Source organism: Psittacula echo (assembly GCF_963264785.1).
Source record: "Psittacula echo genome assembly, chromosome: 3".
Taxonomy (NCBI): domain Eukaryota; kingdom Metazoa; phylum Chordata; class Aves; order Psittaciformes; family Psittacidae; genus Psittacula; species Psittacula echo.
The window spans coordinates 61,216,035-61,231,976 of NC_137736.1; the positions used below are offsets into that span (position 1 = coordinate 61,216,035).

The 15,942-nt window shown below is 38.2% G+C and overlaps 1 protein-coding gene across 2 annotated transcripts in view; it reads left to right on the plus strand.

Annotated features, from left to right (window-relative positions):
* The window catches only part of TMEM182 (transmembrane protein 182), a gene marked incomplete at both ends in the record, with an annotated part of 30,437 nt that continues 14,495 nt past the window's right edge, over nt 1-15,942 (plus strand). Inside the window, 3 exons of one of the 2 annotated variants that reach the window (XM_080612639.1) lie at nt 1-39; nt 10,354-10,453; nt 11,780-11,878. In XM_080612639.1, coding sequence (XP_080468765.1) covers nt 34-39; nt 10,354-10,453; nt 11,780-11,878 — 205 coding nt within the window. Of the gene's footprint in view, nt 40-9,845; nt 9,987-10,353; nt 10,454-11,779; nt 11,879-15,942 lie in introns of those variants that run through there. The other variant, XM_080612638.1, reaches the window with a different exon arrangement.

Consider the following 15,942-nt stretch of genomic DNA (forward strand, 5'->3'; position numbering starts at 1 on the left):
ACATGCGCAGTGCGGGCGGCGCGGCGGGTGAACATGGAGGTGATTGGGGAAGGGGGAAGTAGCAAAGTTTGGTGATGTGTTTGTGTTAATGAACGTGCTCTCTGTATTTCCTCTTTTTCAGGCGAGGAGGAAGAATAAGGATCCCTGCCCCCTCCTCTCCTACCCTGTAGGACTTTGCCCTTCTTGCCTCTTGTTATGTGGAGGGTTTTGCAACCTGAGTTTTGCAACCTGTGAGTTCAGGGCCTGGAGCTCGAAGGAAAGGAGGAAAAGTTAGATAGGGTGGAGGGCCTTTGGAATGGGAGCTTGGTAACTGTCCCATTGCACGTTTCTGTCAGTTGCTATAGAAATACAACTTTTGAACCTGTGCATGGCCAAGCCTGCCTTATCCACGTGGAAAGTGGCTGTGCCCCACTGCTGCTGCTTGGGCCTCTCACGGGAATCAGCCAGGTGCCATCAGGTGTTTCTGATGGCAGTGTTCTCCTGCCTTGTTGGGTGGTTGGTAGTGATTGTACTGAGCCAGGGAAGAAGGGCATCCCTCTTTATCCTTGGCCCATGCACAGCTGTGCTGCACTTCGTTAAAGTCAGGGGTAGCTGGATTGTACAGAGCTATTATGTTACAATATATTAGCATCCAAAGTAGTAAAACAACATTCTTAAATCTCTGAGATGCACAGGTGGACTAATTGTGACATGCAAAATACTGTGTCCAGCTTTGGAGTCCTCACTACGGGAAAGATATGGACCTCTTGGAGAGGGTACAGAGAAAGGCTGAGAGAATTGGGGTTGTTCAGTCTGAAGAAGAGAAGACTCTCAGGAGATCTTACTGTGGCCTTTCAGTTCTTAAAAGGGATCTTTAAGGAAAATGGAGAGAGACTTTGTAGCAGGGCCTGTTGCAACAGGACAAGGGGTAATGGTTTTCAACTAAGAGGAGAGATTCAGGCTGGACATGAGAAAAAGTTTTTTACAGTGAGGGTGATAAAACTGTAACAGGTTGCCCAGAGGATGTGGTGGATGTGCCATCCTTGGAGATTTTCAAGGCCAGGATGGATGTGGTTCTGGGCAGCCTGATTTAGTTGAAGATATCCGTGCTCATTGTAGGGGGGTTGGATTAGATGACCTTTGAAGGTCCCTTCCAATCCAAGCCTTTCTATGATTCTGCAATTTATGTTGGAGGTAGAAGGGATTTTTTCCTTTCCAGCTGCTAAGCTGGGCATCAATGAAGGGACTGCAGTTTTAAATAGTTTTTTAAAAAAATGAAAGGAAACAGGAGATGTTTTGTTTTTAATTATCAGAAAAGCTTTTGAAAAATTATAATGAATCACATTTTAAAAGTTGTCACCAGTTGATAAAGTTTGAGAATGATTAATCAATGACTGTCGATAGGGCAACTTCAGTCTTGTCTTCATGTTTTCAGAAGAAATAAATATTACAGGATCAAGGGTCTTCAACAGATTTAAGGCACAAAAAAGTAGAAGGGGAATGTGGTTTTCCTTATGGTTATGAAAAATTTAGCTCAGGAAAACCCAACAACCAAACAAAAAATGTAGACAGCAAGACGTATTCCTGTATATGCAGCTTATTTATAAGACACCAAGGCAAAGCTTAGCCTAGCATATGCATAGGGAAAAGATGTTTTCAGAATCTCTGCAATGGTTTAGTCATTATCCAAGTGGCTATGATATTTTATAGTTGGCTTAACCAATGCATCCTATTAATTTAGCTCTCTGAGGCCACTTTGAATAACAAACCCTCTCAGTGAGAGAAGGCATTATGGGAATTGACAGTATATTGTCTGCTCAGTATTGCACTAATTTTACTCATGGTCATTTTATCTGATACAGGAAGTGGAAAAGGCCTGAAGATCTATCAGAGGAAACTTAAAGAGGTGGATGATTAAAAGATATTGCAAGAGTTTAGGTATTCTTCCTGTGGTATAAGGCAGATTGGGTTTTTTCAAACACTGAGCCCAGGTGAAATTTTTGAGGTTCTGTGTAAATGTCAGTCTGTGCTATAAGTCTCAGAAACCAGATTTGGCAATTCTGCGTTCTTCTTAGATTCTGAAGATAAAAGTGATCTAATATAATGGGGACAGAGTATTGTAGGCAGAAATATTGGATTCCCTGACAATGAAACTGTTCCTTAGTTTTGCTTATTATTTCAAGCAATGTCCATGCAGAATGGTTTGTAAAGCAGAATAATGAATAAGCAGAATAAATGGCTTTTAAAGAGAATAGCCCAACTTTTTGATGCTCCAATAACAGTGTCATTGCAAACTATGTGTCCAAGAACAAAAATAATTTAGAAAACATATAGATGTCACTTCCTTTAACAGATCTTTTCTTGCTTTTATACTGACAAGCTTGATCAGATCATTGAAGAATTGTGCATGTTGCATGTTTAGTTTTGTATAATATGTGAGAAAGGCATTCTATAGTAACATGGCAAATATCTCTTGCATTTGAACTGAAGGCAAATGGTTCCTGCAGCCTTGGAGGTTCTCACTCATGTTCTGTCACTGCAATTACAAAATTTAAGATAAAGGCTCCTAAATAAATCTTAAGACGAAGTTCCCAAATAATGTGGTGGTATGACTGACAAGGGAATTGAGTAATGAATGAAAGAAATACAGAAGAGAATTTATCACAGTCTTAAGGAAAATAGAACTAGTCTTAGTATTTTTGGGGGCAGAATTTCATAGTTGGTTGATTAAAATACTATCAATACAGTACACTTACATAGCTTTCAGGTATTTGATTTGTTGCAGTTTTAAGGTGTTTGATCAGTACATACTCAGAAATGGCAAACAGCATGTGGCTTCAGAATTGTTTGGTATGTCTCCAGATTGTATTTATGAATGGATAATCTTCCCTGATGAAGGGGTAGATGTCTACATAGTCTTCTAATTTCAGACCCTTTTTCTATAACCTGGAAAAAGAGATAGAATCAAAATTACTGATTTTTATGGACAATCCTAGCACCAGGAAAATTAGGCAGACTACTGACACAAGAAAATCTGAGCATTTAGCTTCCATGATACATGTAAGTATTCTGACTGGAAAAGCGCAGCTACAAACAAAGAATGATGCTCGCTTAGGAAGTGTACCCCTCTGTTGTGGTAGTCAGTGATTATGAGATGAACCTAGGAGTCATAGTAAATAACCAGCAACCAGAAGTTTTATTGCTATTCTGTGGCCCAAAAAACTATTTTGGGACACATCCATCCTTTGATAAGAAATAGAGGTAGCGGAAGTAAGCTAGGAAAACTTTTATTACATTTGTATCAGTTATTTGGTCTAAGTATTAATGCAACATGATATCTAGTTCAGCTGTCCTAATTGAAGATCAATGTTGAATAAATGGAGAGGGTTGGAAAAAAGCAGATGCTTTAAGGGCAACAAAAATGTTTCTTCCAGTGCTGGGCAGCCAGAGATCAGACTGTACTTAGCCTTGCTTAGTGGGCTACCCTTGCCTCAAGTTATGAATGGGAGGAGAACTGGTTTGCTGGAGAATGTCTGAAGCTCAGTTTGCTAATGAGGAGAAGGTGTGAGGGATCTGCAGCCCTTTACTACAAACATCCACTGTGGTAAACGCCAAACAAGGGGTTGAGACAGCTCTGTGTCTGTGTGTGCTCCAAGTCATGACAAAGTGGAAGCACTGGTGAAAGTCGTTTGAAATCTCACAGTTTTGGGAAAAAGATCCTTTCATTCCTTCAGTGGGGGAGAAAATGTTAAACCTTATAAATTCTTAAATAAAGTTTGTAAAATACTTTTGTAAGACAGATCTGTGAGAACTATAGCAATTTATTGCAGTAAATGGAATGTATTCTTGGATTCCAGCATTACAAATGGGTAAGGTCAAGATCCCCAAAAGTACAATCTTATCACCAAATTTAGTGAACCTATCAATGACTTATTTCATTCTGGTTTACCACTTCAGATCATTAGGGTAACACTGAACAGTCATTGCAACTTTTTAAATACAAATTGAGCCCAGTAGAAAAAGTTACAATCCAGTGGTCCAGAACTTTTGAAGATGTACTGTAAATGAACTTGAGTTTGGAAATTGCTGTTACTCTTGAGGACATTTAAAGTGTAATCGCTCTGTAAAGGTCTGCAGAATTAAGGAATCTGGAAAGAAACGTTTTGACTCCACCCTCAAAGCTGTAAGTACTGGTGGTCATGGCAGAGCGACTGCCAGGCTGTGTGTGGTTCTGATCTACTTGAAGATGTCCCTCCTCATTGCAGGGGAATTGGACTAGACAACTTTTCACACACATATATGCACCCGTCTCTCTCTCTCTCTCTCCCTCCCTCTCTCTCTCTTTCTGTCATTTGGCTTGACTATCCAATAATTATAAGAAAAGTTTAGAGCACTCACCATGGATGTGAGGAACTCAGATGCACCTTTGATGGTTCTAGTTACTTTGCCAGCTTGCAGGTACATGTATTCATCACACCTTGATGAGCTGGTGCTATGACTCAAAAAATACTGTGCCTTCCCCTATTTTTACCTATTTTATCCAATGTAGCTTTAATGTAAGGTATAATGCAGAATGAGATACATGAAACAGTACTAAATTTTTGTTGTCCTGTCTGTGGCTGAATAAACCTGTGATGCTTTGTACAGAGTGTCAAAGTTCTGAGTATGAGAGGGTATGAGACGGTCCAAATAGGATATACACCCTGCAGCTTTGTTTGTCTAGGTGGCTGTAAATTTATCACATGTTCACGTGGATATGTAACTGGATCCTGGGTACATAAAAATGTGTAGATATAATGCCTCATGAAGATTGTTGTTGGTTTATTAAAGTATCTGTTGGAGCTGTTGCTGGGATATGAGCTGCTTTTGTCCTTAGGTCAGAAGAAATGTAGTTGCCATCATTATCTCTTCATGTGCTTAGTAGAGCTCATGTGGAATGAATAACTCAGTGGTACCTGTGTTCAGAATGGCTTGATTTCATCCATGTGTAAAGGACTTATACTGTCTTAAATCTCTGCTCAGGTTTTACACGAGTTGACAGTGTGCCCTTGCTGAAAAGAAAGCAAATGGTATCCTGGTTTGCATTAGGCAAAGCGTCGCCAGCAAGTTCAGGGAGGTGATCCTTCCTCACTACTCAGCATTGGTGAGGCCACACCTGAGTGGGGGTGGCAAGTCCAGTTCTGGGGTACCCAGTACAAAAGAGATATGAACATACTGAACCGAGTTCAATGAGGGGCCTCTAAGATGATGAAGTGTCTAGAGCATATGAGGAAAAGCTGAGAGAGCTGGGACTGTTCAGCATGGAGAAGACAAGGGTCAGGAGCATCTTTTGAATGTGTATGAATACCTAAAGGGAGAGTATAAAGAGGAGAAAGCTAGGCCTTTTTCAGTGGTGCCCAGTGACAGGACCAGAGGCAATGGGCACAACCTGGAGCACAAAAGGTTCACTTTGAACATCAGGAAACACTTTTTTTTACTGTGAGGGTGACTGAACAATGACTAGTATGGGTTACCCAAGTAGGTTCTGGAGTCTCCAACCTTGGAGATATTCAAAAGCTGCCTGGACATAGTCTGTGACAACCAGCTCTAGGTGGTCCCGCAGGGGGACAAAGTAGGGGGCTTTGGCAAGATGATCTCCAAAGGCCCCTTCCAACCTCGATCTTTCTGTAATTTGTGGCCTGATTTACTGTGGTATTAAGGTTAAAGTTGTCTTATCTCAAACTAGTTATTCCAGGCCCCCTTTTAATCAGTGGAGGAAAAAAAAACCAAAGTAATTGCACTTTGAAGTAGTCATCCAAAAATAGGTCAGATGGACTGTGCCACAAAAGTGCTGATACGACTGTAAAGGAAACCAGAGGTGACCAGCTTAATTGGAGACAGCTACTCTGCAGCTGTCTAGTGTTAGGTAAAATGAATCCCAGCTAAAGATTTAATGAACAAAGTGTACTAGGTGGACTGTGTGTCTGCCCAGCACGCTACTGACATTTGACTGTGTAGGTGCAATGGATAACTTACTACCCAGCTGCGGAAGATGGACAGGGTGAGGATCTGAATCAGCGGGTGAGATACTCTGTTGCTGTTCAGAATGTTTTTCTTAGACAGTAAATGGGCATTGAGGTCTCAGAAGGACTCAGCTCTGAGGCAGCTGCTGAAATTGTTTCTTGGTGTATAGTGAGACACGCAGCCAGTTCTAAAAGGCTGTTTTTAGATCATGGACATATCTGCCAGCATAGATAAGGAGCTGCCTGCCAGTTCCAGACATACACACAAGACATTTAATCAATCACACACAAACATAAACAAGCAAATAAACAACCTCCCCCTCCCATAAACTAATCAAGATTTTTTTTTTTTCCCTTCAGATGAAAAAGGAAGGAAGAAAGAAACAGCGTGCTATTGTTTCAGTTTGTTTTTTCTTCCTATTTCTAAATAAAAGGAGGGGCACACATACTATATTGAAGCTGGAGCAATTTAGATACATAAATAAAATATGCAGATTTAGGAGTTAGTTTAGCCCTGTTTATCTGGAAAATAAAACAGAAATAAAATCATAAAACTTTTGCCAGCTTTGTTAAATGAAATTGGAATCCCTCCATTATGTGGGGGCCTTCAATCTTCACACTGTGAATCAACAAAATCAATTAATATTGGGCTTAATTGGCCAAACTGATCATACATTAAAACTGATTTAATTACTTAATTGTCATTATAGTAGGGATAAATTTGGCTACGTCACTTTGGTTTAAAATGCTAGTCTTTCTGTAGAAATCTAGGAGGTTTGGAAGGAGTTGGGGCGTGACCTTGTTTAAGATTCAGAGTAATGATTTTCTTAATAAGCCTGGCCCTGCTTTACCTCTGCTGGCCCTGAAACTTTCTCTCTTCTATTGAGGAACCTTCAGAATTTACTTTAACTGAAGAAAAAGTGCCCCAAGACTTTCTGTGTATTCAAGTAGTGGATAACATGAATTTTTAAGCTGACATAACAAGTCTTAACATGGCTTGTGATTCATTCCTAACATAGCCAGGCATAATACTAGAGATGTTAGAGTATTTAGAAGATAGCACTGCCAGAGAATGTGCCATAAATATAAAAGAGAATAATTAAGTCAGATCCTCTCAGGATGAACATGCTAAACTGAGACCAGAGTGCATGTACAGTATATTAAAAATAAATACATGTACTGCACAGGCGGTGGTTCAGCTGTCATTTGAATTTAGTGAATTTTTATATGCAAGCTGATTTCAGTGAAGCTACTCATGAAAGTAACTTACTGTCATGTAGAAATGGGCTCATGCAGTCACTGACATATTTCTGACCTGAAGCCAGGTAGGTGCAATAAGACTGAAACCAGCCATTTTATTTCTTTGATTATTTGTGGTTCAGTGACTGAGTCAGCTGGCTGGAATTCTCTTTTTACTTGTGGTGTAATGTTGAAAAAGTCATTTCACCACTGTGTACCACAGTTTCCTTAGCTATAGGTATGAATAGCAGTGCATAACCATCTTTGAAAAGAGCTTTGGGAATTTTGAAGTAAAGCATGTCAGTGAAAAGTATTTGTATTATTTTCACTGGCAGTATTCACCAACTTCAGATTTGTCCCTTTTTTGTACTCATACATAGCTCTGTCCAACTTTTAGGTACTGTGAACCTGGCTTGTAGTTGTGATTTAAGAAAGGTGTGGGTCTTCTCTAAGTCCTTTTGTCATACCTGCCTGCCAGATATAGATGCCTTAGACATCCTGGAGCATCCAGTGGTGGGAAATGACAGTAAGGCAACTGTATCCATCTGTCTAGGCATATTTCAGTCACCATCATGTAGGCTGCTAGTGCCATTTGAGGTGAAAAAAAGGTACCTAAGACCCCTGTGTGGGGCTGGGAGGTGTGGTTAAAACTGGGAGAGAAATACGCCCTTCTGGATAAATATGCCATCAGGATACCCTGAGAAATAACTAGAGCTAGGTGCCCACTTGAGTGATTAAACTGAGCTTTCTGAGTCTTATCTAGGTTGTGCTGAACTGTTCTCCAGGCTCTTCTGACTGTATTGCTATTCATTATAATGGAAAGACATATATGTGAAATACAAACTTGTGTGAAATTGTCTAAATTTGGGTATTAGTAGTGAACTTTTTTTTTCTTATTTCCTTCCTTCTATTTTGGATAAGACAGGAGAGACTAGACTAGAATATTTCAATTGGTGGGGACCTACAACAATCATTTAGTCCACCTGCCTGACCACTTCAGGGCTGACCAAAAGTTAAAGCATTATTCTAAACTGCAAGTAATCCTTTTCTAAAATATGTCTTGTTTTCTTTTATAGCACATTCAGTGTGTTGTTCTTTTTCCTGAAGATGTTTTTTCTTTAATAAAGAACAATAAAACATTACTTTCTAAAGTGATGTTTTGAAAGATCACTTTCTGCTATAGCAAAGGGAGCTGCATGGATGGATGCAGGGAAAGTAAATATGTTAAAAAGAGTCTGTTTGACTGAAAAATCACTTACTGTTCTGCATACACTGAAACTGTGCAGTGCAAAAAGGCCACAAAATGCTCTTATAGTGTAAGAAATTAGCATAGTGTCAGGTTTGAATAAAATATGACTCATAACAAAAGTGAATATGGTGTTAGGTAGATCATATACAAACACCGAGGACATATCTCTGGTTCATCTATCCATCTGGAAGTGAGGTGAGGTCTTTTCCTTGCTCTCTTTGAGCACACTGCTGCCCTTTCCGAAGAAATACTGGTATACTGGAAAGACTCCCTCTGGAGACCTAAGTCTGTTGTAATAAAATTACATGACAAATGTTTTCTGGAGTAAACTGACTTCATCCTTCTCTTGATCCCAGCACTTCCCAGCATGGGATGTTCGTGAAGTATTTTCTACTTTGGGTAAGGACTGCAGAGTAAGGTGCATAGTATAAACTCAACAAGTATCTACAGAAGCATGTAATCCACTAGATATGTTTGGGAAGGCTTGTTTTACATTAATAGAAGTTGTTGAAAAGCCTTTTTTTGAGGGAGTGAGTCCGTGGAATTTAAATGTGTTACCTCATCACCTTCCAAAATATCCAAAGCACATGCATGGGAAAGTGTCTTCTTTTTTAAAAAGATTGACGTTTTCTTACCAGGTGTTGGGAGGAATTTTTGATTGCATGCTTTTCTGATGTATGCAAATAAGATGCATATGAATAAATCAGTTAAATGCTTAGTTTAGTATTGTCAAAGTTATTACATTAACAGTAAGATGGAAATTTTTATAGCTACCTGTAGTTATAATAAAGTTTGGAGTTTTCAAAGGCATCTCGTCAATTTGGCTACCATAAAAAAATTCTCAGCCTTCATTTACTAACACAACGTAGTAACTTCTGAAGTGTTGCATGTGTTTCATTCTCTGCTAGCAACTAAGGAAACATTCACCACCAAGCCTGAACTTTGGAAGTCCTTTCTGCTATTACATGCTCTGTTCACGTGGATGGATGGAGCCATTGCACCTCCATCTCCACTGATGTTGATGCACCAACTGCAATAATATTTCAAGTCAATCCCCGATTAGTTAGGGGAAGGTCAGCTATTTTTGACTGGCCTCGCCCAGACAGAGAAACAGAATGAAGCTCTGCCATCAGTGTCCTAAAATAGAAGGCCCTTTTCATCTGTCAGGCTTGAGCCAGCCACATGGAACACAAATTAGCAGATGCAAACCGAATCACAGGGCGCATTAAAGGAAGGGCACAGGCAGAAAGTCAGGTGTAGAGAAACTTCTTCAGATATGAGCTGTATTCTCCAAACAGCTTATTACTCACTTTCCCAATAACTTTATTTATTTTACTAAAGTAATTAAGGAGGTTTTTTGTAAGATAACTTTGATAATGAAACTAAGTGTGGGGATATTTTTTGGAGGCTTCTTTGCAGCTTTGGGGGTTTTGCTTTTTTTGGTGGCATTTGGAACTGATTATTGGCTTCTTGCTACAGAAATAGGAACGTGTTCAAACGCACCTGAAGATGCTGGGGTTAGTATGGATGTTTTTATTTATAACGAGAATTAAATATATAGGCTTCTTGGATGTTTATTTTGTAAGAATTTATTTCTGTATGAACTTTTGAATATTCTCATTTTGACCTTCTGGAGACTTATAAGCCTGCTTTAAACCCTCTTGTAACCAGGTGTAATTAGCTCTGAAATGGATTTGTATTTTGTGATACTACTTTTGCAATATGAGATTCTTTCAAATGAAGTACAACTGTTTAGATATGCTATAGCTAATCTCTACTCAGATAGGCTGAGTTTCATTATGAGGGTGGTGTTTTTTGCCTCTACATCTAATTTCAGTTGTATGATAATGCCTTTTTTTGTATATATTTTTTTCCTTCCTGTAGGGAGAGAAGGCCACTTTCCATCATGAAGGTTTCTTCTGGAGGTGCTGGTTTAGTGGAAATGTAGGAGAGAATAATGCCAGCATGTGGAATTTCTGGTATAGTAAGTAACTTTTTCATTTTACATTATCTACAGTAGCTTGTTCTCAAAATTGCTGTGGTTTTGGTGGGGTTTTTTTTTTCCCTTCTTATGAGTCACTGGGTTTCTTATGGCTTCTTCAGTGATCAGGTTCTTTAGCTACCCTAAAATAAATTCTTGACACATTTTTGTGTGTTAAAGGAAACCCTGGGACAAAATGATACACATTCAACTGTCAACTTACTCTTTGAGTGTTATGGCTGCCCTGTTAACCTGAGTCCATTCTTATCAGGACAGTCTCTTGCCACTTACGTTAAACAAACTGTTTGTTTCTGCAATGTGGGGAAAAAGAGCTTAGTGGTTAGGATGGTCCATGGATTTTTGTCTGGAGAGTTTTTCCAACTAGTTGTACAAGTGGGTTAAGGAGGGCATGGGTAGTTTCACTGTGAAAACTGTGAAACTGTGCACATCATCTCCAGAAAAATTTCTCTACTAAACTCACAGATGACCCTTTGCTTTCTTTCACTACATCAGATAGTATTTTACAACCAAAAGCTCCTATGAAGAGAGGTCAAACAAAACATCTTTTCCTGTCTTTGACCCTATCTCTGAGGTACAGAGCTCCCTCTTCTTATTGCAAGATTTACACAATCCTTGTGAAAAGCAGATGCTTTCATACAAATTTTAGTTCAATAACCCATGTTTTCCTAACCATATTGCTTGGTCTTAGGTGGCAAATGTAATATTCACTGTAGTTAATTTTCCTTTGTTACTTATCTGGAGAATTCTGTGGTCAGGTATCTGAAATTTAAATGTGATTTAAGCTATAGTCAGCTTTTATCTTTCACAAGGAAGAAGGTGATGTTTTTATATGCATTTAATATAAAGGGTGAAATTATCCTTCTCTGGGGATATTGATTCTCTAAACTAAGCTCATATGTAAACTTTCTGAAGATGCTTGATATTTTTCATTGTTCTTTCACAACAGGAAAAGTAATTTCCTGGGATTTTTTTTTTTTTTTGTGGGACATGCGATAATGTGATGCACATAATTAACCCTCACAAGTGAAAGGATATATGCATGTAAAAGCATACATATGCATCACATATAAATTGAAGTGTGCCTCCAGCAAGGCTGCTTTACTGTTCTCAAAATCTGTGTTGCCCTTTAAAGAATATCCGTGGCTGGATAACAAGGCTGGTATCTCTTACCAAACTAAATCCACTGTAAGTTATTGCCTGAGAAAAAAACCTGGAATTTTGACCTATAGAACACAGTTTGCCCATTTGAAGAACAGGCTTATTTTTAAGGCAGTAAATTATTAATCTTCATCTTTCTTTCACTTTTAGCTAACCAGTCGCCTTCCAAGAATTGTACACATGCTTACCTGTCACCATTTCCTCTTATTCGAGATGAACACAACTCAACCTCCTATGACTCTGCAATCAGTAAGTATTTTTTTGGCTGCAAATGGATTCAATGCCTATAGTTTCAAGAAAACCATTTGTATGCTTCAGTGTAAAACATCCTTATCACTCCACACAGTTTAATTAATAGTTTTGGTGTTTCATACTTCTCATTATTTTACAACATACAAATTTAAGCCACTAATTAGCAAAGTAGTTAAATGAATGCTTAGCTTTAAGCATAATGGCAGAATTATGGTAATTTATTTTTTTTTTAAAGATATTTCCTCTTTAAGTGCTTTATTTTCTCACATAAAAAGTATCTTCCTTGAACAAGTACTTCTCATGTATTCCAGTAAACCTGTTGGTTTTTTTTTTTTTTTTCAAAATAAATAATCACATGTGGAAATATATTGCAATTTTACTTTATAAGGAAGGAGTAGAGGGGCCTTAATACTGTCTAAGTTTATTCAACTAATTTAGATGTACTGCACTGACTGCTGGATGTGCCAGCTTCTCTACAGTGACACTATAGGGAGCTGGGGCTCTGAAATTACTCTCAACAGTGTGTGCTTAAGACTGTAGCAGTGGACAGTTTTGTTTTGTCATTTCTGATGGTTTCATAGGACTTTTTTTAATAACCCACAATGTGTGGGTGCTGCATTTCTCTGAGCTCACTCAGTGATCCTTTCCTGTCCTGAAGCTGTAATTATGCCTTTGCTAGCTTCAAAGTGTCTTCAGAATCCATTTTTAATGCTGCAGACATGAAAAAGAAAGTAAGCTGGATTGATAATGTTCTGTTAATCTTTAGAAATTATGAACTGTTTGTCCAGGAAGAATTCAGACCTCACCATTCAGAGATCTAATCTGTAATTTTACAGCACATCTAGAACAGTGTATCTTTCCATTTGAAAATGACAGAGTCATCAGGTCCCAATAATCTAGACAGAGTTTATATTCCACCATTCACTCATACATTCACAAAGGATCCTCAATTCATATTACATGATTACACAGAAGTGGACAAACAAAGAATAAGGAAAGGAGAAGGAATATCATCAAAAGTTTAATTAATTTTAGTTATGTTTGCCAAAAGAACCACTGCTCAAATATAATTTTCCTATCTATACTTCATATAAGGAGATTAAAAATAGAACTGTAGTAGGGATGCTGGCCCAGGTAGGGTGTACTCAAAGCCATTCCTGCTATATAAGTAGGTACTGTTGGATTGCTTTTGAGCTCGTTAAAACGAAGAGGGGTTTTTTTATGCCTTCAGCTTGTTTTCAGCATCCAACCTGAATTATTTACTAGAGCAGGTATGCTTGTTCAGGAATCTTTCACAACTTTTTATGAAAAAGGTTATGTCATAGAATCATAGAATCACAGAATAGTTAGGGTTGGAAAGGACCTTAAGATCATCTAGTTCCAGCCCCCCTGCCCATGGGCAGGGACACCTCACACTAAACCATGCCATCCAAGGCCTCATCCAACCTGGCCTTGAACACCGCCAAGGATGGAGCATTCACAACCTCCCTGGGCAGCCCATTCCAGTGCCTCACCACCCTCTCAGTAAAGAATTTCTTCCTTATATCCAATCTAAACTTGACCTGTTTAAGTGTTAACCCATTATCCCTTGTCCTGATTTCTTCTGTTAGTTTAAAACTTGTTTCTCATTTTGTCTAGTTTGATGGTCCTGCCCATGATATTTGGCAAACAAGTTTCTAAAACCTCTCTGCAACTGCAGTTGCTAAATTAAGAAATGCTAGAAGGTTATCCTCTTCTTGATTCACAGTGGAGGAAATGCTTCTCTGTAAAAGCCAGTGGCAAAAGCCCTCAGTTTGATTTCATGAAAAGCAAAATTTCATTAACTATTTTATATCCAGTTGGCTGCATTGAATAGGTTGCATCAGCTAAACATAGAACAAAAAGGCATTACCAAAAGATTGAAGTTATTGTCCCTTTTTTGTTTCTGCTGCTGTTTCTTGATAGAATATTACCATTTTCATATACTTTCTCAACTTTTCATAACTCTCTCAAAATACTCACTTTTCAGGATAAAAAAAGAAATCTCTCACACAGGTTTATAGCTGTAATTTTAGTGAGACTCAAATCCTATTTTAATTAGGTGTGGATAAGAAGAAATATTCTGAAAAATAGTTTACTGTTTTGTAGAAAAGTAAACGGCTGAATAAAAAGCTTTACACTTCATTAGAACAATAAAATATGTATGTACCACACATCTTTATAAAAATCTCTAACTTTTCTGCTAACAGGACTGTTAATTTTCTGAGCAGGTGAAGGCACATGACTTGTTTTACAGACTGTTTGGCTTAAAAGACTTTGGGACCTTATCACAGGAATTCGGATTTAACTGCAGCCCCTTGTGGAAACAAAAGTGTGGTTTGTTTGTGGAGTGGCTTGTTACCATCCAATTAGAAGGGCTCAGGCAAAAATAGGTTTCCTCAGGGATGTAAAATCTCTGCTGATTTTTGAGTGCAGTGTCTGGACCAAGTTCTCTGTTGACACAGCTCCTTTGGCATTAGCGTCAGTATGAATTTGGCTCAGAGGCTTCCTGGGCCAGAATTCAAAAGAAGCTCAATCTATCCCCTCTTATGTACTGATTTACATCTTTTTGTATGTTGGTTTTATGCTTTTTGTATTATAGTTCCCAAAAGACTCAAAACACCAAGGACCTTGAAGTTCTGTGTTACAGTACACTTTACAAGGCTTTAGACCAAAAGCTTGGTTCATCCTGCTGTACAAACCTAGACTATGTCAAGAATTATAGCCTTAGATGGAAATGTAAAGGCAGAAAAGCCTTCAGTGATGCTTATAGTGGAAATTTGAATGCATGTCTTAATGTTTCAGATTTCTTTTTATCATTACTGTCAGATACATGATCAGCTTTGAAGGGTTAAGTAGCACTGCATTGAAATTACAGCTTGCTGTATCTTTTAATTACAGTTACAATGGTTTTGTTCATTCACCAGTTTTGCTCAGTATCTTGGCACAGTGGTGAGGACTCCACCCATCTGCAGTGTAAGGTGTGGTCCACAGCTGTGCTAGCCGTCATTTGTGGTTAAAGTGCTTTAAAGAAATTTTACGCCATGTCATTTATCTTAACCTGTAACAGGCATCTAAATGAACTCAGGGAAGCCTGACTCTAGTGACTTTCTGTGATTGTACAGTGGTTTATAGTGACACCTATTATAGGGTGCAGCTCTTAAGTAGACTTAGACAGCACCTCATTGTGTTGCCAGCAGATTCATTTGTATGATGACTCACAAATGTATGTGCAACAAACTACAGCCTAGGAATAAAAAAATATGAAATTAGCCCATAGAATAAAAGTGCCAGAGTAGTGAACTCTGCATGGTTATCCTGTCAGTCTATTTTGTAATCATAATAGGATAGTACTTAAATAATAATTAATTGCTAGCTAGATTACTGCATGGTATCATGGCATTAGATTACTTAACAGTGACATTCAAGGACTATCACACTTTTATAAAATTCTTTTACTACAGAACAATACTAGGCCTGTTTTCGAAAAATGTACAAAGTACTTATTTGTACAGGGAGTCCCATTGGCTACAGTGGGATTATTCCTAAGACAAAGAAGTGCAAAATTTAGCACTTAGCTAAGTCATTAATTTTATTCTTGAGTTTTGGTTTTGTTTTTTTTTTTTGCTTTTTAACTTTATTTTGAAATGAACAATAGTTCCTTAACTGTTGTAAATTGCCCCAGCCCCTTCTGAAGCTAAATTGGAAGACATTTAATGGGGCTGCACTGACACATTAGTTTAATACTCTGATTTGTAGCTGCTAATACTTTCTTTCCTGACTATTAGTACCTTATTTAGTCTAGTACCAGGCACATTGCCAGGATTTGAAGTAATGCCTAATAAAATGTAGAATACACAACATTTATAGGACTGAAACGAAATTCTGGTTCAGCAACTGTTAAATCTAAAATGGTGTGATCAAATTTATTGGCAGGTTTGTTACTAGGTTGAAATTAACCTAAACTAATCTAAAATATATCAGCAATGAAATCTGAGAATACAAACTGTACAGTGAAATGTTAGCAATAGCCTATTTTTAGG